The sequence below is a fragment of the Thermobia domestica genome, chromosome 13 (genome assembly GCF_964235325.1).
Source record: "Thermobia domestica chromosome 13, izTheDome1.hap1.1, whole genome shotgun sequence".
Classification (NCBI taxonomy): domain Eukaryota; kingdom Metazoa; phylum Arthropoda; class Insecta; order Zygentoma; family Lepismatidae; genus Thermobia; species Thermobia domestica.
In genome coordinates, this window is record NC_137466.1 from 35,414,691 (window position 1) to 35,441,904 (window position 27,214).

Below are 27,214 nucleotides of genomic sequence, written 5' to 3' on the forward strand. Positions count from 1 at the left end.
TGAAAGTTAAATGTCTGAAACTTTATAACAAACCAATATGATAAATTAACATGAGAACACATAAACCTAGTTAGTTGTTTTGTTTTAAAACAAACAATAGTGCACTAAGAAAAACAATATCAACCACATTCTTGTGAAGAAAATGGATATTTTCAATTTCCGACACCATATAATCTATGAAGCTATTTCAACCTTTACTAATTAATAAATATACACTAATCTCTTAAAAGAACACACCCATCTACACTCACAAATTTAGCACTATAAAAAAAAAACTAATTAAAATCACCACTTACTAGACATGCACCAATAATCAACGACAAATATGAAATAAATTACATAGTGTATTCTGCTCTGAAATACCAAGTCACATATTCTTTCATTAACTCAGTCAATATGTGAAGTGCGAAAGTGTCATGTACATGCCCGTATTTCAACATATGTATAGTTTTATTTAATAAATAACATAATGAGAACACTTTGAGGAATATAATGGAACCAAAAAGACAAAATATTTTAATAGTTGAATATTGTATGTATTCAACAGCATTTAAACAAGACGGTGGCTTTAGAGTTCACATTAAAGAAAAAAATGGAGTTACTTTATTCAACATTTTCATCAGATAAAGTTAATAGTGTAATAATGAAGCTGCTTAACGAAAGAAATCTACATTCGGACATATTTCTTGTATTCATGGTACTGTTCTCAAAAGTACCAGATTATTACAATATTAAAAATTGACAGTATCATAGTAAAACTATTTTATCAGAACTTAGAGCAATTGGGAAGGAAATGTTGCTTCTTTTGTTTGCAGAAGTAGATAAGAAAGGTAAATTTCGGAAGGATTATAGAAGTAACATTTAACAGGCAACATTAGTACAAAGTACTTCTATTCTATTCCTTGTTTAAAGGATGATTGTCTAATCCTATTACATTACTGAACTCAGATAGTAGATTTTTAGCATTCCCTTTGACTCTATTACACAACACAGCATTAATGTAAAACATTTATTGCACTTAATAACGTTCTGTTCACAAATCTACGGCATCAAGTGCTACAATATACAAACTTGAAATTAAATGCAACTTCTGGAGATAGTAATAATAATAATGAAGTAAATTTTTATTTTTCGAAATTCCTAATATTACGGTTCAATATTAGATTCTACTATACTAACGACTTCCTATGCTATGATAGATGATGGCCTGCCTTAAATCCAGGATAAATAGCAAAAGCTTACAGAATGAGAGTGTGACCAACGATTCAGTTACCATATTATTCTTAGTAGAAAATTGGCTCTAAGATGTGTATATACATGTCAGAAAATAGTAAAAGTAGAACAAAACACAATATAACAATAATGCACATATAAGGTTTTACATGTAACTTCATCAGATTCGGAAGGGAAGAAACAATGTCTAAGACCTTTTACCTGTCTGCACTATTACGTGAGAAATTGACATTAAGACAGAACATCTCATGCTCCACAGATTCCAATTATTTTCAGATCATTTCTATTACCCTATTCTTTCCCTCACCTGATGAAACCGACTGTGAAAGTTTATAGTCTACTTTCGTAAAATAGCGTTGATACTGTATATTATTATTCTATTTTGTGGTAAGTTCTGAATGATCACTTTGGAACTCCTTTATATGTATATAGCGGGGAGTGTTTAAAATAAAACACCCAATGCTTATAAATCACAAACGGAAGAGATAAAGCGGTGAAAACAAAAAGCGAAATAGGAAAAGGTCAGAGGTCGCATTATATGAAGAGCTCTGTTTAAGCCACAGGGATTTGGGGATCACTCGAAAATTTTATATAGGAAGGTGTTATCCGATAATAATTGGAAAACAAACTTTTGTAGAGAGAAATTGCCCATGTGAGGCGTCATTTACAAAGACCGAAGATACCTGCTCACTTAAAATTTTCGAGTGACTCCCCAGGGCTCCTTATAGACGGTTCCGCGGAGCAGCAGTAATCGTTTGATACTTTCTTATCTCACATTTTGTTTTATTCTATTCTCCCCAACCGTTTCTAATTTATAAACATTGGGCATTTTACTTTATTTGCAAGAACTCACAGTTAAATGTTGAGTCATTTCATAAATGGTGCCCCACTCGAAAATGGGACGTTGCTTGCCGCGCACGGACCCTTGGTATACATTGTTCAATGCTACTTTTTCTTACAAATGTTACCTTTCCATTTTACTTTTAAGGATGTGTCAGGTGACACACCTTGCCATTTAAAATTTTCAGGTGATTTACACGGTCCCATGATCGAAAGCCTTATAGAACAAGCAGAAAAGTCCAATCGATATGGCCACTGACATTTTTTCTATCTTATTTGTTCCACACGTTTGTCTCTAGCCGTTTGTAATTCAAAGCATTGGCGTCATATCTGAAACATCCGGTATAGAGACCCAGCGAAAGACGTGACTGTACATATAAATTACTTAATTTCTACACTCGTTTGAAACCTTTCAGTTGGACACTCTCCAAAACTAAAGAAAAAGGAAAGTTGGAAAAACGCTAAACTAAGGTAACAATTGAAAAATTAACAACACTATTCTTTTTTCCCCACTTGATACTTTTACTTAATTCTTTTGTCAAGCTTTTGAATAAAAACCAAAATGAAAGTTTGAATGGTTGATTCTTACAAGGACTTACATATTAAATCAAGCAATTTCGTTTTACTGTTTCTATGCGCACAATATAACTCAAACATATTTTTACTGATTTTGTTTAATATCTAATGTGGTAAGTCTGTTGGTCATTACCTCTATCCTTATACAGCCCTCTCAAATCTACATCTTTAAAGACGTTGCCTGTATTAAAAAGATTTGAAACTAACTCAGAACTTGCTAGTATCATCAGATAAATATGCTCTAACATGCGTTACTAAAGAATGCAGGTTAAGGATTTACATGAATTGCAGAAAAAGCACATAAAAACTTTTCTTGCATTAACATGCATCATATTGAATGGGCTGAAATACAATCTTTCAATATTCGTCACAAAATATATAAATATTTATAAAAATAATTCTCTTTATTTTTAGTACTGCGAGAATTTGGTATATTCTCTACCATGAAGATTTAAAAGAGAGAGAGTTACGAATGATACCTCATTTTCGTAGTTATTGGAATATTTTCATTCATCATAATCCGCAATCTGGTAGCAAATGAATTGTTTCAATGTCATACATTTATTAGTTTCTTGTACCTGTAATAACTAATGTATTGATATGACATTTTTAGTAGGTTCTGTGCAATAACAACTAATATTATTTACAATAGGAAGGAATAATTTCTATCAGAAAAAAAAATTATAATTTTGAGCTACTTTAATTATTTTCTGTATACTCTATAAAAATCCTGTAAATCATAGATAAACTTTGACAACAAATTATGACAATAGATACAACAGCTTCTAAAAGTGTATGCTGTAGTAGTATTGGAACTTCGATGACTTTCACAACTCTCGTTAATATATTTGTAATGATTATTGAACTACAATTTGTATTTGGTTTTGAATAAAACAAAAGAGAATTTTACCATTTTTCCAACCAGTCCATATATAGGCATCTTCCTTCCTAACACCTATTAGTCTGATAAACACTAGACTCAGCCATTGCATTATATGTGAACAAACTCTACATTTCCTATTTAAAAATAAACACAAACTGACGATGTAGTTGTCGCGTATTACAGACACGGAAGAAAAACATTTTGGTAAACTTTTAAAAATTAGTACAAACTCATGATTTAGTTGTCGCATATTACGGACACCGAAGAAAAACATTTTGGTGAACTTTAACAAAATTTTGTTTAGAATTTTTCGGGGCAAGTAGATTGAAGAACGCAAGTGTGCCAAACGTGCAAGGGAAGAAAGCATAACGAACTTCGAGACTGAGAGCCAGCCATATCTCCATCCATTCAACTTTATCATAGAGGTGTCATAAACACTCGATAAGTTGGTTCCATGCAATTTTAGAAGGATTTTATAATTTCCAAACCTATGCCAAGAGAAAGAGAAAGAGAGAGAGAGAGAGAGAGAGAGAGAAAAGACTACGCAATCCACTTGTATTCTAGAGATCCACGGTCGATATCTGAAAGAAACCAAGAAGCTATTTGCTATCTGGACAAGCCATGAAGGAGGAGGACCTTCACAGGACAGAAATTGCGCACAACATTAGAAATTTGGAACACTGCAGTGAAATTTGCAACACAATGGCTGAAGTACAGTAAAATCTATCTTTGCGTCTTGGAATATTTATATTTGAACAAAGACAATAAACAATTATTCTTTATTAGCTCATCTTCATATCCGTTTCTTCTATATGCAGTGCTTAAATGCTCTCATTAAAGCAATTTGTTGCAAACGAGCATACTATCTCCACATTCATTAGATACAACAAAACGGATGGAAAATATCTCAAAACAAATACAAATTGCAGTCGTCGAATCTTTAACACTGCAACACCCATCATGCCATATTATATACAAGCATCTTGTTTTCGAACGAATGAACCAATTTGAATATTATGATTATTTTCGCTGAATTAAGACATAGATAAGATTAAAAAATATCTTGTTACGTTTCGGTAGTACCATCCTTACACTGCCTTCTTTCTAATGGTTCTTAAAAAGTAATAAAAATTGCATAATTTCTTTATTATCTAAAAGCGTTCACCTATAGAACTTAATGGAAACACAGAAGAATAAAATGCCAGAAGAATAAAATGTGAGTGCACTGCTTCTTTGTCGCAGGGAGAATGTATTTCTCCGAAGAAAACTGTTATCCAAAGAATATTTATTCTTTCCGGAATTACTGACAAGAAAACGTGAATGAAATAGACGCACTGTCTGTTGGTTAAGCCCACAAAGAGCCTAGGATGACCGCTTACATACCTTGAATCCGTTATAGGTGACCTAACAACTGGTTTGAATATGTGAATATTTTTAGTGTTCATGGGTACATGAACGTCAGTCCTTCGATTTACTTCCTGAATAAAATATTAAGATTTAATCGTGTCTGTTTCATTAACGATTACATTATTATTCTGTCTTAAATAAATTACTTTTAAAAAGAGATGAAATGGGACACTGATTCACCTACTGTTTCCTCAGAATAAATAAAAAAAAATCACCTTGTTTGTTCCACAAAGTAAATTTTTAGTAAGTGGAAGAAAAATCTAACCACACAAATTCTTCATCTCAACTTCTGGTAAAGTTTAAATGCAACATCAAAGAGGAAAATGCTTACATAACTTTGAGAATAAGTAAAGAAAAGTAATAATGACAAATATAAAGATACATTTCTAGCGGTAGAGTCAAATCTACTTGTAGAAAAGGTAGTTACATCAAAGCGCTTACAAAGAACAGAAAAAGACTTACTTTTTAGCACTCTGGTTTGTGATTGTCATTTATACAATAAGCAACCCTGAAAGCGTATTTAGTCATTCCCTGGCAAGAGACAACTTTAAAGAAGAGATAATGGGAAACGTTGAATTTCACACGCAGCATCCCCACAGAAGGAATTAAACGTCATCGCAAACAAATGACATACTAAAGATTTCGAGTAGCTTCATGTCTCGTACAATAACTTTTCTATTGCATATAACATGCTTCACGAAATTATTTCACTGCAAAGAAGAATGTGCTCTAAAATGATAATGAAAGTACACAAGGACATCATTCGAGATTGTTTTGCATGAACTTCGACTCGTAGTGGAATTTTAGATTACTTATACATTATCTGCATTGTTTGAAAATTCACTCCTAGTTATTTCCACTTCCATATTGCCACAGTACGCAAGCGTGACATATAATACTGTATCAAAACAAAATCTTACAAAATAACATAAATAATTCCAATATACATAATGATGGTTTGGTAGTTGGCATGATGATTATTTACCACTTCCGAATATATTTACTATTTCTGCTTAAACATCTTATAAATGAAGAATCATTAAATCAAGCATTCAGCTAGAGCTTGTTGGATCATGGGAAAGAAGAAACTACGACTGCAAATTGCCTGCAAGCAGAGCTCTTGAATACTTTTATATTCAATTTCTTCGTAATTATATCGTAAAGAAGATATCAAAGAAGTCTTTAATATTTCTACAAAATGCTCCTATTTTTTATTACAAAGATACTGAATGCAACTGTAACTTTTCAACATACTTATTAATTTTAACAATTTGAAATTGTACGTAAAAGGAAATTAATCTGCATTTACGTACTCGAGTTAGAAGTTTATATTGCTTCTTTTCAGGGAATGTAATTTGAACAAAGAAGTTTATATTACTTCTTTTAAGGGAATGTAATTTGAACAAAGAAGTTTATATTACTTCTTTCAAGGGAATGTAATTTGAACAAAGAAGTTTATATTTCTTCTTTTAAGGGAATGTAATTTGAACAAAGAAGTTTATATTACTTCTTTTAAGGTAATGTAATTTGAACAAAGAAGTTTATATTACTTCTTTTAAGGTAATGTAATTTGAACAAAGAAGTTTATATTACTTCTTTTAAGGGAATGTAATTTGAACAAAGAAGTTTATATTACTTCTTTTAAGGTAATGTAATTTGAACAAAGAAGTTTATATTACTTCTTTTAAGGTAATGTAATTTGAACAAAGAAGTTTATATTACTTCTTTTAAGGTAATGTAATTTGAACAAAGAAGTTTATATTACTTCTTTTAAGGGAATGTAATTTGAACAAAGAAGTTTATATTGCTTCTTTTAAGGTAATGTAATTTGAACAAAGAAGTTTATATTACTTCTTTTAAGGTAATGTAATTTGAACAAAGAAGTTTATATTACTTCTTTTAAGGTAATGTAATTTGAACAAAGAAGTTTATATTACTTCTTTTAAGGGAATGTAATTTGAACAAAGAAGTTTATATTACTTCTTTTCAGGGAATGTAATTTGAACAAAGAAGTTTATATTACTTCTTTTCAGGGAATGTAATTTGAACAAAAAAGTTTATATTACTTCTTTTTAGGGAATGTAATTTGAACAACCAATAACGAACAAAGATATTTTACCAACCTGTACCAGCTTCATAATATATATACACATCATTTAAATGGATTTTAAAATAATTTTGATAGAAAATATTACTATACAGAAGCGAAATTATAAAGTTTGAGTATAACTATCAATATTGTATTCTTCCATGACAAAATATTAACACATAACTCACAGATTCTTATTAGTACACGAGTTTAAATAATTAAATGAGAAAGGGCTATACACAGATTCTTTGTATTTCCTGAATACAAAGTAAACATCATCTTATCATACATACAATATCTCATATTAACTACCTACTAATATAACCTAATCTTTTGAAAACAAGTTTCTTGGCAATTATACATTACACAAATGCGAATTTGTAGCCATTTCATCAAATACTAAGGGTTTCGTATTAACATACGAAACAAAATCTCCTGAAAGTCAAATGTTATTGCTTTTCATGAAATAATTTTATTAATATAAGAAAAGAGAGAATAGCTATACATGTAAGCATGTATTGTAATTTTGGAAAATGCAATTCTTTGTATTTATCATTACGCATGTAAGGCATTATTACTGAACTCGACAATTGTTTTTTTTTATACATTCAACAATATTTATAAAATATGTAAACAGGTTTTTACAACTCCAAAAATTATACATTTACGAATCTATATGATTTATGTTACGTAGAAAACTCTTCGAGTTGTTATTACCCTTATCAACGTTACCCTTAACTGAGTTAAAGTTTAATATTTCACTGACAGCAATAAAATGACGTTATTTGAAATTTTACAAAATATTCACAATCCTAGCCAATTACTTTGTTAATATTAAATATTCTTGTATGATTGTGACATTCGTTATTGATATAATCAGGATTTTACTTTTCGTATTTAATTGGACAACTATATTCTGTACATAGGGTCAAACCCTGAGTAGTGATTATTTCATTTACAAAATGATTCCCTTGTACTTCATAATATAGATTTTTTCAGACAGTTTAAGCACAGACTTGATTTCTTACAAAGATTAAAAAAAAATCTTGGAAGGAAATAGGAATGGTTTTAATACATTCGAAACAAGTTAGTTTTGCTTAAAACTTAGAATAATAACGCACTGAACTAACAAGGATACATTTGAATGGAAAAATAACATTTGTACGAATAACCCAAAGAACAACAATTATAATCGAAATAACCGGATAGAGATACTTCAGTTTTAGTGATTCGCTAGAAACACGCTAAGGATTATCAACTAATCAGTAAAGTAGGCATTATTTTAAAAATCCATCACAATAATTCCAATCACAATACAAAATGAACTTGTAAATCCAAAGAATAGAGAGATTTAATACAAAAAAGAGTAAAACTTTTCTTTTGAAAGTACATTTTTCCGCAGCCTAACTTTCTCATTTGATAGGTTTGAAGGTACAACTAACATATCTAATCTTCATTTCATTGTTTCTGTATTTTACGTGTAATTCACTACATATATATTGAAAGCTACTGTACGTGCAAATGTTATAAAATTAATTATACACATTACCAGTTCATTTTATTATTCCTTGATAATTAAAAACAAACACATAGCTATACTCACTGTCAATAATGTCAATGGAAATATAAAATGATTGCGTTAAAATGTTTTGTAGTCAAAATTATTCCATTGGTTATCTTCAATTTGACAGTAAAACTCTTTATTTTAATGTTCGAAGTGTACATTTCTAACATTCTTCCACTTCGAATTTTCAAAATATGCATCAAATTTATCACATTTCCAACGTATAAAAATAATTTTACAATGACAGTTATAAGGGCGGTGAGATATCTGGTATTAGCTACCACTTTTCGTAGATGATACAGCTGACTGAACCCTAACCAACAAGAGTTGTGCGTTACTCTCGTGAAATTTGGAATATCATGAGTTATCTTACACTTTGTTACAGGTTCCATTCCAGCCTGACAGCATAAAATTATTGCCAATTAATTGACGTAGCAAAATCAGTATCAGGAAATACAAACTAATACAACCTGAAGATGTATTCTACTTTTTGTTGGAGAGGACAGCTATAGAATAACAGTTAAAATCCTGTTAAATTCAAACCATCTCCCTAAACAAAAAGAGAGAGATCAAATGTGAAAAGTCAAGCATACCCATTAACACATACACATTACCCCTTCCTCATTCATCCATACACATATATACATTCACCCACTGAAATTTGCTTAATAAAATATTTCATTGGAATGAAGTTATCAGTCTTTTTATACACACAAGAAGCAACAATATATCTGCTGTATATACATACACCATTATTAATACCCCACTTTGAAAATGTGTGCTTTGTACATCTCGTAGAATACTTTTATTAAAAGTAAAAGAAAGAAAAGAGCAAAACAGAAGCTGATTTGTTCACATCTTCGCAATATGAACCATACTCCGCTCTAACATCCTGACTTGCAACTTTCTCCAATAATCAACAAACCGCGTAATCATTGTTTCCAAGATATTTGATTGGTTAATTTAAATTTTGTTTTTGTTCCTTGATGCCTATACATAACCGTTTATTACTAGATATCCGAGAGCTTGTAATAATTCATGTACAATGAACACTGTTGTCTTCATCATCTACACTTCACCATCACCAGCAGTTGTGCTACCCTGATTACATCTGGTTTGTGCTCGAGAGTATCTTTTTTTTATTATTTCTTCTTTTGTAAAACAATTATAAAACACTCTACTTCTTCTTTTTTTGTTGTTTCAACTTCTTCTTCTCTTCTCGTTTCTTTTCCTTATCCTTTAGACTCTTGAATAGCTTATATCCAAAGAACACTGAAATGAAGAAAAGCACAAAGTCAGACAAGAGTTCACTGAATGAAAAGTAACAAACAAAACACAAGCATCTTAAGTCTTTTGTTTACCAACTTCAAGGTTCACGCATGTATTATAATATCTTATATACAAAGCTGAATGTTTGTATGTTTGCCCGCTATATAAATGCACACCGTTCAACTATGAACTAAATTTTGGAACGTAGTATCTCTCTCGAACTGGATTAAATTGCGTCTCCTAAGGGGGCGACGGAACCTCAAAATTTAGGTCAAAAATAAGAGTATTTCGAGAGCCCCTCAAAAGTAGGATGACCAGATTCTGACAAGTAAAAAGTAGGACACAAGTATGATAATATATGATACCCTATTTAGTCGGCAATTCGTATGTCCTTATTTCATTTTAAAAAATAAAGAAAAAAAAGGTACTCAACAAAAATATTGAAGGAATTCATCACAACTACAAATAATTTCATGAATGACAAGTACAACATTGATGAAAAAATTTAAAACAGTTTGATGGAGTGACGTAAAGGATTAACTTGAATGAAAAAGAAAACTTAAGTATGTTAAAGCATAACATTTGTGGTTCGCCTTGATGATTATTCATCCATTAACTTCCAAACTATTTTCAAAAATGATAACAAATTATTTTCAATATAGTTGTTCTCGGGCAATCAGCCAGGTGAATTCTGGCAACATTGTTCTCGTCTTTAGGGTAAAGTATATACGCCTTTATTATATATATGCTGGCAAGAAGAAGGCGGAGTTTGATTGGTCAATAGGGACGTCCAATCAGCGTCAGTCTGTGTGCACTTATGATTCGAAAGTTGTGAATAAAAATAGAACGTTAAAGTATTCCAATTAAGTTAAATCAGGACATTTTAAAAAAGGACAACTTTGCAACATGCAAGACAGCTCTTTGAAAAACAGTACTGTACTGCGAAAATCAGTACGTCTGGTCACCCTACCCTTAAAGAGATGGGAATCAGTACATAAACGCTTCATTAAAAAAAAAAAAAAAAAAAAAAAAAAAAAGTGACAGGGTTTTTTGAACATTCCGCTTACAAGGAGGGAAGGGAGCAATTTTACTTATATTTTAATGTTCCATTTTGTATTCATTAAATGGAAAAAACAATAAAACAGTTGAACAGTTTAAAATTAATTTCTGAAATAGTACTTGAACCTACACGGGATTTATAATTACAGTTTGATTGAAATCCGAATCCTTAGGGACAAAAGAAGTTTAAATTTTTCGCAATGAATCCCAGCCGCGCCGTTTGAAATGAATTTTTGAACATAGAATGCACTATTTAAACCGAAATGAAATAAGAAACTCCATCTCTACCCAAGTGCTAAATAAGGAGGGAATAGTCCAAATAAATTCAAATATTTTCCATAAATTTGTTCTCCCACTATGAAGAACAGGCATATCAGCTATCAATCTACATAACCAGTGGCGTATTTACAATTTTCTTTCGGGGGGGGCTTTGCTAACTTTCGGGGAGGGCTTTGCCTGAAAATGTGAAAATTCTGCAAGATATTTCATATACTTTACTATAGTAAGTAAGATTTCGGGGGGGATTAAGCCCGGAAGCCCCCCTAAATACGCCACTGTGCATAACTTACCTTTACAAAGAAGAATATAAATTACGCTAACGATACGTCTTTCACAAGTTAGCCTACGTCTGCTCTATTAGTTTAGTGATAAGTGAAGTTGAACGTCAATTATACGTCCTTTACATATTGTCTTACTTCTAATGGTTTAGTGGCAAGTAAACGTGAGCCCATCTTCCGGTAGGAGGTATTTTGAATTTTTATGTGATATCAAGTGTTGACATTATACACAAGGTAGCGGTCCATATTCTGGTGGATCATAGTTAAGTACAACATATTACACATAGAATATCATTGTTACGTTGTAGGAAAGAAACAGCAATGTTATATCACGCTTTATATTAATATTTCATTTCTCCATGTTTTTTTATTTTATTTTGCATATATATTTTTTTTTAACTCTACACCCATTATTTCAAAATTTTCTATCATCAACTGTTTCGTCACTCCCAACATCAAAAACCAACTCTTTCTGAGAAAAACAACTGCCTCGTCATTTCGTACACTTTAATTCAATTTGGAAATGAATTGGAGCACTTTTAAGAACAAAGTTAAGAAAAAATGTTTAGAAAGGACCAGAACTATATATGTATTTCAATCAGTCCATAAAGACAATAGGATTTCTCATGTCAGGTTTTTCCAGGTCTGGAAATATGGCAAAGTAGTGTTCGGTTTAGCAACAAAATACAAAATACACTACAAAATACAATATCCACTCCCACGTCGAATTAATATTTAAACGTAATCCTACCTTCAACGTCTGTGATATATGGCGAAAAACAATGCCAAGCACAGAAAAGATAGTGCCTTACAACGATAAGACTTCTCGGAGTATTGGTACTGGTATACTGAAACATTAATTCCGTACAAACTTTGCGTGATACCGACAAATCAGTAGTTAACTTTGATGCTTTCTAATCATGGGGTCCTGGGTTTCATCCCGATGACAACAGTCAAAACAATGGCTGAATACAGGGAGCGAAACTTTGAGATTATAATAAGACAACTGAGATTATAATAAGACAACTATTTGAATTTTATTGAAATGTCTTTGAAATAATGCTGTGAGTAGCATTTTAAAACGGTTAATTTCAATTAAGTATATGATGGTTACTTAATACATAAACTCGTAATGTGAGTTTCTCTAAAACCTTATTACACAAGTCAAGAAAGACATAATAGAATCTAATTCACTGCAGTTCATTATCTTAATATACGAATACCTGTATGTATTGTAGATCTATAGTTTAATGCAAGGTGCGAAATTATAAGCCAAAATAGAGGGACAGTAGCGATGATTAAAAAAAAAAAAAAAAAAAAAAAACTATTCGCACTGGAATGCTTAAACATAGGGAGTTTACATTATATAATGAAATGAAATCTTTGAGTTTTACGTCCCACGGATATGCCGGTTAGGCTAAAGGAGACGGTGATAATGAGTAATGAATGAAATGGTGGAATGAAGAAAGTGGGAGGAAACGGGAGAACCCCGAGGAAACCCCCACACACGGTGTTTGTCCACCACAAAGTTCATTTGGCGGGGGCTGGGATCGAACCCGGGACCCCAAGCACCAGAGGTGAACGCTCTACCACTGAGCCACCGCGGCCCCAGGAATTAGAGAATGTGCAGCAGCGCCAACCGAATAACCTGACAGAACTGATGATGTTCCTGAAAGAAGAGTGGCTCACGATTACACCTCGTGTTACAAACAAGTTGGTACAATCAATGCCAAATACGAGGGTCACCACGAAAGTTTTGAGATGTGAAATAACTTACATACTTAAAATCAATTTAACAGTTATATTTTCTCAAAGTATTCACCATTACACTGTACACACTTTTGCATCCTCCAAAACCACTTTTGGAAGCAGTGTTGGCAGTCTTGTTCTTCAAGTGTTGAAAGTCCATTCTAGTAAGACTGCCCCCTGCAAATGGTCAAGGCTTTGTGTCTCGTTCAAACCACTTTTGAAATCGTAAAGGATCATTGCCCGAAAATGTTCTCTTTCGAGCTCCATTCTAGACAGCCAAATACTGCTCACATCAACAAACAAGTGAAGTCGATGCGGCCACGCCGATAAGCGAGGCGAGTTGAAACTTGCTTCGCTTCTTCGCTCTGGATACCACTACCGAACGCAATTGTTGGAATTCAAATACTGTGCCACAACAATGCGTATCTCAAAACTTTCATAGTGACCCTCGTACACTAGCCGAAGTGACAAGAAGAAACAGGTTGGCAACGCGCTACTGAACTTTCTAAATTTGTAAATGGGCCAGGTATGTGAATAATTTCGTGACTCTTAAGTTTGTGTAAGAAAGTGTTTTGTTTCTACGTTCAAGGTCTGATTTTGTGCAAAGGAATGAAATAAATATATTTTGTTTATGAGACATAATTATATATATATATATATATATATATATATATATATATATATATATATATATATATATATATATATATTTCAGTTTCTTGTAATATAAGCTATGTAAAAGAGGTTATTTCTATTCATTTGTCTCTCAGCGCCAAGTGTACGATCAATTTTGTGAGCCACTGTAGGTGGTAGTAGATGTACCCCACCTTCAGAAGGTCGAGTCAGCGAAATTTGATGTTGTTTTCCTAGAATTCGATGTCATTTCCTGGAATTGAGAGGCAAGTTTCGACAAGCCTTTAGTTGCTATGTTCATATCCTTTTACGGCTAGTACAGAAGTTTGTGGGAAAATGTTTATGATAAGAGCCTGTTGCTATGGTGATAGTCTTGGATGGCTTCATCGTCTTGGATGGTCATACTCTTGGACGGATCATAGTCCTATCAGTTATCATGATCGAAGCTTCCCAATTGATTGATTGATTTTTGCTTTTCGTTATGTATTGAATAGCTAGATGCTCTTGGCCTTCATAGTCTTGGATGCTCATACTGTTGGACGGATCAGAGTCCTATCAGTTATCATGATCGAAGCTTCCCAATTGATTGATTGATTGATTTTTGTCTTTTCGTTATGAATTTGAACCCCCAAACCCCTCCACTCCCTCCTGCGAAGAACGTAAGGGAACGTTGTTACTATGCTCATACTCTTGGACGGCGAAGATTCCCAATTGATTGATTGATTTTTGCTTTTCGTTATGTATTGAATAGCTAGATGCTCTTGGCCTTCATAGTCTTGGATGCTCATACTGTTGGACGGATCAGAGTCCTATCAGTTATCATGATCGAAGCTTCCCAATTGATTGATTGATTTTTGCTTTTCGTTATGTATTGAATAGCTAAATGCTCTTGGACGGATGAGAGTTCTATTAGCTATCATGATCGAAGCTTCCCAATTGATTGATTGATTTTTGTCTTTTCGTTATGGATTTGAACCCCCCAAACCTCTCCACTTCACTCCCTCCTGCGAAGAACGCAAGCGAACGATGTTACTATGCTCATACTCTTGGACGGCTATCGGATCTTGATGAGAGTTCTTTCAGTTATCACGTTCGAAGCTTCCCAATTGATTGAATATCAAGTTCGAAGCTTCCCAATTGATTGATTGATTTTCGTCTTTTCGTTATGTATTGAATAGCTATTTTGCATAGCGAAGAGCATACTTAATGTCTTAAAATATTCAATGCTTTCTCATCGAGAATCGAACCTGAACACTAAATATGTTTTCATTTTGAAAGCTCTCTCATTGAAATTGAACGCAAGACCAGTACTTCACGATTTAGAGTTGAATTAATTCTTGCATGGAAAAAAAAAAGAATTTCATGTATTGATTTTAGCGTAGCATATGATATGTACATTGTTCAAAGCTCTTCATTTCGAAGTACTATAATGCTTTCAAGTGTTCAATGCTCCCTTTCTCTCTCTTTCTCTCTCTCTATCATCGAGAATCGAACCCGGACCAAAGTGGTATTAAAACATAAATAACAACCATAAAAATAAATTTAAAAAATACAGCATCACATTATTATTATTATTATTATTTTGGGAGTGAAAGTGAAGCAGACAACTAACCTTGATTGTAGCTTCGTTAATTTATGAAATAAAGATTGTACACAAAAAAGAATTTCACTTCGTTTTCACGACAGAAAGGATCGAATTAACTTCATGCCTTAAAATGTGTAATGTTTTCTCATCGAGGATCGAACCAGCAGGACACGGGAATCAAACGCAAGACCTGTACTTCACGACCATTGAGTTGAATTAATCCTTGCATGAAAAAAAAAAGAATTTCACTTCGTTTCACGACAGAAAGAAACGAACTCAGATTTTTGTCTCATATATCGTCGGACATATTCTGATTCTTTTAGAATAGAAAGAAAAGAATTTCACGGAGTAATCCAACTTGAGGTGAGCACTCTATCACTGAACGTCAGTGCCTCGCATATAGATTAGATTTTATTTAAAAAAAACTTTTCGTCTTCTTTTTTTTCTAGTCTTGTATTGGGTAGCTAGATTCCCCCCTCAGCCCCCAGACCCATTCTGTAATGCTAAGAATAGAAGTTCCCAGATTTTCTGCGAAGAGTTTGAGGAGTTTCTTACGAAACGTCTGGAAAATTTTCGTCTGGAACCTTCTCAGGAAATTGAGTTGATAAGACGATTGTTGCAGTTCATGGATGTTTTTAAAACGCATTGGTAGCGGAAGTTTCTTATAGCATATCATAATGTTTTAAAAACGTAGGATGTAAAAATTTGTATGCTCAAATCAGCAGGGTTGATTGTATTGCATGTGAAAAGTATTATATGGATATTCACATGATGATGTCTGTTATGACAAGTAATTAAAATCACTTAAGTTGAAGCCGTGATGAGATTTGTGTTATAACATATTCCCATAGCACAAAAGATTACGCCCCATGAAATGTCTGTAGGTTATGAACTATTTGCTTTATCTAGTTTGGTCTTGGGATTCTCACGAATTCACTTGTAAGTGTTCCTGGGAATAGAATTTGTTTGCAGACTGTTCTTTGATCGAATAGACCTTAGTTGCTCAGGGGAATATCGCATTGCATGAATCGTGAATATCGTATTTTCAAACGTATACAGCATTTGAGATTACATGTATGTTTTTTGTCGTCTTCACATACGAACATACTCACGTGCGACTGAAGATAGTGTAATCTGAATGCAAAAACGCTGAGTTATGTGTAATGTAAAATAAGTTTTTTAATAGATAAGATTTACTAAAGATGATATTTTGATACACATATCGAATAATGTGTGTGAATAAGGAAATGAAACTTTGTTTCAGACGTGAAACTGAATAAGGATATTAAATGTAGCAGGGGAGAGGTGGGAAGATTTTATTCGCTTGGAAAAGCTCATATGTTTCTTGAAAACAGTTATCATAATAAACTTGCTTTATTTTTGACTTCAGATATAAGTGTTCGTATTGCTTTGCGATTGCGTTTACCTTTAATGTATATATGGGATTTATGAATTTTTTGTTCGTGTGTTTGTGAGAAATCCTATTTTCGCTGACTACATTTAATCACGGTGGTAACAGTTTATTCTTGTTGATGTAATTGAATATACTTGTTCTTCGATTAGGACATTTCCTGAGAAATGTAGAGACGAAAGACATAAACTTCTGATTAGGGCTTGTGAAATTTCGTAAGTCCCCTTTCTCAGATAGGTGAGTGCTTCGTCATGTCGCTGCGGTGTAAGTATACATTAAATCATTATTTTTAAAAAGATGTATTGAAATGTAATATTTGAAATGTTTAAATTTCGTGTGACGTTTTTATTTGACGTCAAACGAATGTAGAATAAAACCATTGAACAGAGTGAAGTGTGTGAAGTAGACTTTTACGAATTGTGTTGTGCTCATCTGGGCACTAGAAGAGATTGTCAGCATACTGAAGCTCTACGTTCTAGTAAGATAAAACATAGTTGCTATTCTCTCGAATAAAACCATTGAACAGAGTGAAGTGTGTAAAGTAGACCTTTACGAACTGTGTTGTGCTCATCTGTGTATTAGAAGAGATTGTCAGCATACTGAAGCTCTACGTTCTAGTAAGTTAAAACATAGTTGCTATTCTCTCTTTCTTTCTCTTTTAATCATCTCTAAGGTGTTACCTAATTTCTATAGATGGTGATTATTTGAATTTATTATACGTATTATCATTTAACGTTGTAATTCCGCATTTGAATTAGCTTTTCTTGTCTGTCTTAAAATATAATTTGAAATGGAATCCCTCTTACATAAGCATTCAGTTCATTTTCCTATACTTCAGGCTGATGGAACTTCAGCTACTTTGTTTACACAATCTAAGTATTACAAAGGGAATTATGGTGTCTTATGTTCCTTTAAAGAGTATGTACCATCATATTCAGAAAAGAAAGATAACGAAATTACAAATTTGTACACGCAAACCCGTTATCAGCGATGGTTTTTGATTTATATTACCCCTGCTAGCATTGACTTTGAGGAAATGCTAGAGTTAGGAGGACATAGATATTTTTTATTCGTAGTGTCATCACTTATCAAAACTTGATTGATGGCCATTACGTGATGCAATTTTACTTTTGCATTAAAGGTTCATCTGAAAAATTTCAAATTTGTGCAATTTATCAAGGTGTGGGTAATCAGATACAGTGACAGGAATGATTAGTCAGATATAAGTGTACGTACATCTTTAATAGTGTAATTCAAATTGCGGACCTATTGTCAACATGTGAAGAAATGTGTAAGAATGCATCATGCATTATATCACAGAATACTACACTGATAGACCTATCCGCTTTCGCAGATGTTTGTCTTAAAAGCAATACATCTTCGCGGGTAATCACTTAGCGTACGGACAGCTAGGAAAAAATATTTTTCAGTTGAGAAAATTTCGTATTTATATAGTTTAATAGTAGTGATTTTGATTATTATTATTTCAGTGCTTATTTAAGTGATATTTTCGTAACGTAGATAGTATTAGTATTGGAATTAATTATTTCATTGTTTTTCGTGGATGTACGTGCCTATATTATGGGAAACTTGAGTTCGACTCTTGATGATAGTTAATGTAGCTCGAATTCCACGTTAGGCTGTAGATTTACGTCTTATTTTATAAGTATAGTATTCTGATTCTTGTAGAATAGAATGAATTTTAAATGTAATACTTGTTCTTTGACACTACTTGCTGAAAGCAATACATATTCGCGTCAAATCACTTAGCGCGCGTACTTTCTGTGTAGGAAACTTGAGTTCGACTCTTGACGGATTCCAAGATAATCTGTAGATTCATGTTTCGTATAGCCTCGAGATATTCTGATTCTTGTAGAATAGAATGAATTTTAAATGTAATACTTGTTCTTTGACACTACTTGCTGAAAGCAATACATATTCGCGTCAAATCACTTAGCGCACGTACTTTCTGTGTAGAAAACTTGAGTTCGACTCTTGACGGATTCCAAGATAATCTGTAGATTCATGTTTCGTATAGCATCGAGATATTCTGATTATTGTAGAATAGAATGAATTTTAAATGTAATATTTACCTGAATATAGTGATTAGCATTGTATTATATATTCGATAGCTAGTTATTTTAGTTACTATTACTGTTAGTATATGTAGGGCTTTATTTGTTGCTCTTTAACATTACGGAAAGAAATCATAAACAGTTCCTTTATTATCCCACGTATTATTATCATCATGTTTCATTCTATGTGGTAGTAATTCAGCTCTTTCTTTTATTTTTTTATTAAAATGTAAATTTCCAAACCTAACCATAAGAACAGAAACACGACTAAATGTAGAATGTTACACATGTTGATCGGGAAAACAATTGTGTACAATAAAGGAGAAGTTAACTTTGATTTTTCATGCTAAGTAAATATAGTTGTAGCATTTTGTTCAACAGCAAAGCTATACGAGTGAAAATTACTGTAGTATTTAAAGAGAAAACATGTATATTATCAGTATAAGATAGGTGTACTTTTAAAGTTTAATTTATATTTTGTGATAATAAAATTGGTATCTTTTTATTTCAGGAAAAAGATGATGGCAAGCCCATGCACTAGTGCATTTACCGTTGAAGACTATTGTGAAGAAAAAATAAGAAAAAGGGGACAAAAAACGGCTTATTTTCTTTCATACGCGTGCCCAAATAATGAAAGGAAGCAAAAGTGGCACACATGTACTATGTGTTAATTACACATTAATAAAACTTTATCAAGAAGAAAAAAAGAGAGAAAGTAATGAAAAATTAATTTGTGGGTTAAAATGGGACTTAGAGAGGAAGTGCCTAAATGAAGTAATAGAAGAAAAAGAAGAGGAAGAAAGCAACAAAGAAAAACAGAAGAAAAAGAAATGGTTGAGGGAGAGGTAATTTTTGGCCTCCCATAAAAAAAGAAAAAACTTGTAAAAAGATGTATATAGACAAATAATAATAATAATAAAAGAAAAAAGAAAGTAGAAAATGGCTTTGGTTATAATTTAGTGTTTTATTTTATAATTATTCCTTGACCTATCGATTAGTATTGGATATTTGTTGCTGACCGTAAAGATTTTTTCTTGTGTTTAACAATGGTTTCTAATTTTTAACTTTAAAGGTGTTTGTGTTTTTCAAAACAAATTTGAAGGGTAACCCATAGCGATAATTTTTCCCTCTTTGTGGCTGTTTGCTCGTTGTTTTTTAAAAAGACAACTATAAGGCTGTGGCAATGGATTTTGCAGCACTTAAGGTATTGTATTGAACTGTTTTAGGAAAATGAAAAGTAAAATAATTAACTAAATTTGGGCGTTCTAGGAAACATCTGGTTTAACTTGAATATTTCTTTTAGGCGACTGCATACTTTTAAAATAAAGGACATTTACCTGATTTTCTCCAAGAGTTGTGGGTTTGAAACAAATTTGACAATGGTTTTACATTAAAAGTATTCTAATCTTATTATTACTTTTAAATATAACTTATAAGAATTGTGTTGTTAGGTTTCTCCAATATATTATTTTTACTAAAATAATATCTTAGCAAAATTTCTAACATAGTTTCACTGTAATTTTAACAGGACTTCAATGTAATTTTTAACATGGTTTCACTGTAATTTTAACAGGATTTCAGTGTAATTTTTAACAGGGTTTCACTATAATTTTAAAGATTCATGAAAATGAATGATAAAGAATAATTCAAAGCAAATGAATGATGATCATGTGATTGAAGAATCAGTGAAACTTTGTTACTTGTGAGTAAATTACTTTAAATTATTTTGTTCTTTATAAAAGAACGACTGAATCTATTCATTTGAATAAATTTTGCTGTAAAGAAGAATGAGGAATTCTAAAACAAACTAGAATCTTTTATTGATAAAATTTTAAATTTTTAAAATCTCAACAATAGCTTGAGAAGCTTTCACAGGTTGCGCAAATGTATATTACAGATAAACAGTTTGGATGAGATGAGTACTAGTTAGGATTTAGATTATGTCTATTTAGCCTGTTACGTTTGAGGGATAACGTTTTGATAAGTTCGGGGAAATGGAAGGGACTTACATATTATGTATTGTTTGGACATTTGCCTGAGCACAAAACTGTATTGAAGGTGAATGGGGTGAAAAAGCTGTTATAATTTTATGACCGCCGGGAATCGAAACCGAAACCGCTTGCAGCTTTGTATTGTTCTTCTACTCATAAATTCAATGGAATTCAGGATGCATGATGACTCAGTGATATAACGTTTATTCATATTGTCATTCTATCAACTAATATTTTTTCGTCATTCATTTGTCTTAATCATATGTCCTTTTACCCAGAAAGGGTATATTTGTGGGACGTATCTTTATTTCTCCGGGGGTCTTTACATGATGTACAAACCTATTACATTTTAGGTTTGAGGAGTATGGTGGCTCAGTGGTAAAGGATTTACAATCAGTACTTCGTTTTTCAAATGCTGAAGCTTCTTGGTATGTATCCTGCTGGAACTTAATGGCGATCCGTGCCTCAAATTTGTCATCACACCTTCAGTTAATTACTCTAAAAAAAGAAAGATAACGAGTTCGGAATTTGCTAGATTCATGTTTCTCCAAGACTGATGATGATGGTAATGTTAGGTGTTCAGTATAATTATAATAAGGGCATAAACACATCTCTCTTTGTTTCAGACAATTCTCATAGTTCGTGAAGAAAAAAATATTACTTTTAGATTTATTTGCCAACGAATGGAGAAACTTTTCGGTACGAAAAGACAAAAGTCGCAAATCGACAAGTACATTTTTTCACATTCGAAATGAAACAAACATCCGAGACGCGTAGTACTGTCACTAATGTACCTTCAAAAAAAATGTTATGCTAAAAGAAAATGGCAACGTTGATTTTCACTGAAGAGTGGAAATACGAAGAAATTCTGTTAGGTGGAACGTTAAACTAAAATATTTCATCTCTCTCTCTCTCTCTCTTACGAAGGGCATGATGTCTCAATGATTGCGAAAACTATTACTTAACACAATATGATGTTCTTATTCCGTAGCAAATACGAAAACTCAATTTAGAGGTACGTTCAAATCAGTTTAACGTACCACGACTATGCCCATTATGCTGAGGGAGATGGATGATTAAGACAAATGAATGAATGAATACTTAGTAGAATGAGAATGTATGAGTAGATCATGAAAACTCACGGACACGATGTTCGAAGACGAAACTAGGGACTGCATGCACTTTGCCACAGTGCACGACAATTAGTAATAAAAATTATAAGCTTACTTGATCGGAGATCGAACTAGGGACCGCATGCACCGGGTTGCGGAACAATGCTCTACTATACTAAGTATTCATCTGAAAGAATAAGTCATTGCTTTATCACTGAGCCACACACAAACTTTCACATATTTCTTACGTTCGAAACGTAAGAAAATATTTCAGTTTAACGTACCATGATTATGCTCATTATGCTGAGGATGACGGATGATTAAGACAAATGAATGAATGAATGAATACTTAGTAGAAAGAGAATGTATGAGTAGACCATGAAAACTCACGGACACAATGTTTGGAAGTCGACCACAGTGCACGACAATTAGTAATAAAAAAAACTATAAGCTTACTTGAGCGGAGATCGAACTAGGGACCACATGTACTGGATTACGGAACAATGATCTACTACACTAAGTATTCATCTGAAAGGGTAAGTCGTTGCTTTACCACTGACAAGGGAATGAAGGGAGAATTGATATCGAGTTGGAACGTTGTGCATACATCAATCGAAAGCACTAATGATGCTGATTAAGAATCTGTAATAAAAAGTTTCCACATAAATGTATTGAAGGAGTTATGTCGATTTGTCACTTTTCACAGTTTTCGCACTTTTTCACGTTATTTCAATTCTAATCGCTAAAAAACTCATACAAACGACTAATTCACGCACTAGAAATCGTTTGGAAATGTTTTCGTTGCTCATATTTGAGGAAACATAACGTTTGGAGCATAACAGAATCAAATGTATTAGTTGACATAAGATGTGCAGTAATGATATTTCAGCACATACTCGGGGTTATCAACAAGAAAATGGTTCAAACAAAAAATGTCTTTGCACCAAGAGCAACGGATTCTCGCAAGTTTCTCACAATGTTTACAGTTGGCGACACCAAACCTAAAACCAAATTTGCTTGGCGAATCAAAAGCAGGATATTCACCAGTCTTATAACCAGCTTTAATAAATGCATATTGATACAACCCAGTATATCTTGGCGAACTCATCTGATTGTGTAGAATCGAAGCAAATATAATGCGCTGGTCTCGTTGAAATATTTTATACCCGTCAAGTTCGAGTTTCACATAGTGTTCAAGTTTCTTCAAATAATGTTTCCAAACACCAAACCCATAAACGTCTAACGGCTGACAGAATTGCGTGCAGTTTTTCGGGATATTCTCAACCTTCACCATTGCGCCATTTGGCAAACACGCGGCAATTCGCATGTGGTCTGTAACGGACCCCAATGGTCAAGTAGAACGATAGTTTCTTCGTTCGGTGAAATTGCTGCGGACAGCAAGTCTTTAACAAACTTGTCGCGGCCGTCATTTGTCATGATGCCACTTTTCGATGCATCAAGCACTAGATTTTCGGGTTTGATCATTGTTTCCCACACCCTGGCCCAAATTTTCCGCTAGACTCTTGGAGTGTTACCATCATTTTGTCATGAACAACTCCGCTCATCGCAACTATTGGCAACATAGTGAAAGAGTGGGTTGTAGCATTTGTTGACTGCACAACTTTTTCAACTCTATCTTGTCCTTTAAACGCCAGAGTGCGATTTCCTGTCATTTCATATTGAACACCACTCTGATCGGCGTTTAAAACGTTTGTGGCAGCGATGCGTTTTTCATTGATTGTGTTGCTGATGCGGGTCGCAAATTTGTCTGCTTCCGTTTTCAAAAGCTCCTGATCTTGGAAGCAGGGCTTCGTCACGCGACTCGTGATTCGGCGGCTGGTAATTCCACGGGCTTTTTTAAACTGCTGTACCCACCAAGACGAAGCCTCGAACGAATGAGCGAAATCAAGTTTGGCTGCATTTTTCATCGCCCAGATTCGTATGTCGTCGTCGTGAATTGGATGCCCAGCCGCAGCAGTTGCGTTGAAATCGGCAAACGTGTCGTCGCTTACTTGCTTCAGCTTCAATTCTCTATTGCCACCAGATGCGAATTGCCTTTTCCACGCACGAATGACAGGCCAGTCTGGTGCCCAAGAGTGTTTCTTACGGATGGCAGTGATTTTTCTGCATTTGCCTCGCGGTGACCATGCACAATCAAGAACCATCCTCATCTCGTCGTCTGTGTATTTCCGAGTGTCTGAATTTTTCGGACGACCTGCTGATGTCGATGGTTCATAATCAGGGTCTTCATCCAAAATCGAACAGCTCCTTCGTGATGTATGTAAATGTGCCACTGGTGTATCACCGTCAATCACGCGAAAGTCTGTCAAAACCAAAGTTTCTGAAATGACATCGCCTTTTTCACAGCCTTCAATAATCATGTCACTAATGGCGGATGCAAAGTCAATTTCACTTGACGTTTGTTCAGCAGATTTGATCCGATTTCGCTGGATATAGTCGCTGACTTGTTCAGTTACAATTGCCAAGACGTTGGCAATATTCATTTGCGGCATTTTGCACCTTGACGTAACAAATGAACAACATTTGAGTACACATCAAAACAAGCACCTTGTTACCTCGGGGAGAGCACATTGACAACTGTTCGCGTGTGTTTACAGTCCGAAGCTAGGCATGGAGAATCGAAGTTGTTGCGCACTTTACCGCATAGATGGCAGTACCACACAGGGACTTTATTATGCGTGCAATATGGCTTATGATACTTTCTCACCAGGGGCGGATCCAAGGGGGGCGATCGGAGCGAATGCCCCTCCTAGAAGAGGAAACTTTTTTAATTTTATAAATAAATAAAACCCATCCCCGAGTTTGACGCTCTTAAAAGTAGCTCTAAGTACCAGTATTACAACCCACCGCCCCCCCAGAAGTCCGTCCTGGATCCGACCCTGTTTCTCACTATGCATTTTACATAGATGATTAGCTTTAGAAGGTAGCAAGCTCTGTGAGTTGAGTTCATCGTTTTGTTTTCACCTACTTAGCTAATTTCAAAACAACAAAATCTCGCAAAATGTGAAAAGTGACAAATCGACATAACTCCTTCCATACATTTATGTGGAAACTTTTTATTACAGATTCTTAATCAGCATCCTTAGTGCTTTCGATTGATGTATGCACAATGTTCCAACTCGATATCAATTCTCCCTTCATTCCCTTGTGAGCCACATACACACATACACACACACACACACACTTCTCTCGTTCCACATTTTTTATTCTATTATCATTACTTAAAGGTGAGGTGATTCGATGTTCCAAGGAGGCTTCCCCCAAGCACATACTACAGGCACATATAACATTTTAAGACATAATATGATTTAACATACAATTAAATGTACTGTACCTTTTATCATTCATTTAGCAGGGCTGTAGGTCAGTCTGTTACGAATCATCAAAACATTTGATAATGTTATCTTATCTGTTGCTCTTGAAACTAAACCATTTTAAGATGGAGTTCAATGTGCTAGCAAACAGAGAAAAGAAAGAGACTAGCAAAACAGACATTCACATATGTGTATGTATGTGTCTGTTTTTTTTATGGTTTGACGAGTATGATGGCTCAGTAATAGAGGATTTACATCCAGTATTTTGGGGTCCCTGATTCGATCGCGGTTCACACCATATGGACTTTCTGATAAATTAAAAAATCTACAAACACAACGTTCTTCATCGTAAACGTACGTTGTGCTGTGATCGAAAAAAAAAGACGTCCGTACGGTTTCTTTTCAGATCAACCATTCTAAATGAAGTTTCTTAACTCCTAAAAGAGAAGTATCGGAATAACAACAACATTAGTATACTAATTTAAAAATCCTACCGTATTGATCGTTCACAAAATACAAATTTTATGTGAAAATAATAAAAGATTTCAATTTCACTATATTATTATTATTATTATTATTATTATTATTAAATGCACTAGAATTAGTACTACACTGTTCAGTATAAATGAAAAGTATTTTCTGCTTCTTTATGAACAGAAGTCCACTTCATTGACACCCATCAACTTTAAAGTTCGTTTTCCGTCAAACTTGACTGTGTTTGTACACTATCAAATAAATCAGTCATAATTGAATCTATGAGTTTTTTGTTTATAGTCTGAAAACAAGCGGAATCAAATGTACAAGTTTTCTTTCCCATTCTGTTAAAATTTCACTTAAATCCAAATACAAGGTCTTTAGCAACACGATTCACTTATTCAAATGTTCCACTTTTCAGTACAATACACATTAATTTGGCTTTCATTAAATTAAGACCTTATGCACCATTTAATATGACAAGGAGGAGAAACAATCATGTTTCGTCTTGTTTATATATGTCCTATACATTTACGATTATGATATCAGTTCAGTAAATTCAAGATCGTGCATGTTACGTCCAAATAAATTAATCTTCATTCCTTTATATATTAAACATATATTTCCATTTTTCCAAATACGATGCTAATGCATCTGGAAGTTATACATAATAGCACATACGTAAATTATTTGTATAAATACATATTGTTTTGATAACTTTAGAATATGTACATGTACTTTTTACAGTTATATACAAAGAAAAAGTATGTAATGGAACTTTATTCAAGTTTCACTTCAAATTGTACCATACTGAAAATTAAGTTCCTTATTGCAACTTTTACTGGCATTTTTATGTATATCATCATTCGGAGCACTACGAAATACTTGTATATCAGGGCACTTTTCCTGTATTTGTTTAATAAAAGCATATCCTTTCTTAAGGTAAAGAAATGGACAAATAGGAAACCATTTCGCATGTTCTATCCATGGAACATCATTATCAGTCCAATCTTTTAATCCACCAGCACAATAGAAGCATATAGTTTGGTCTCTTGTCTTCGTGTAAAAAAATCCAGCATTACTTAATTGATCCGGGCATTGTTTTGATGAAATAGGCCAGTGTTCGAATGTTCTTAAACGTAATTCCTTTGTACAATACTGATTATATTGAGGGGCAAAACATTTATATGCACCACTATATGGTAATTCTGGCATTTGTTGGAATGGTATCCTTTCAGATACAGAATTTGGTCGCAGTTCCATTCTTAATCTTCCACTATTCGTATTTTTCTAATCGTCTACTTCAATGAAATCTTGCTTACGTTTCTATGTTCAATTATGTTCGAAATCTATGGAAGTCAATATTATAAAG

The 27,214-nt window shown here is 33.3% G+C and overlaps 1 protein-coding gene across 3 annotated transcripts in view; it reads right to left on the minus strand.

Annotated features, from left to right (window-relative positions):
• LOC145668094 (uncharacterized) overlaps window positions 1–27,214 on the minus strand; it is a 114,169-nt gene continuing 86,955 nt past the window's right edge. For all 3 annotated transcript variants that reach the window (XM_081735614.1, XM_081735613.1, XM_081735612.1), the window contains exon 2: window positions 1–9,864. In XM_081735614.1, the coding sequence (XP_081591740.1) occupies window positions 9,770–9,864 (95 nt within the window). In that variant the 3' untranslated portion in view covers window positions 1–9,769. The remainder of the gene's footprint in view (window positions 9,865–27,214) is intronic.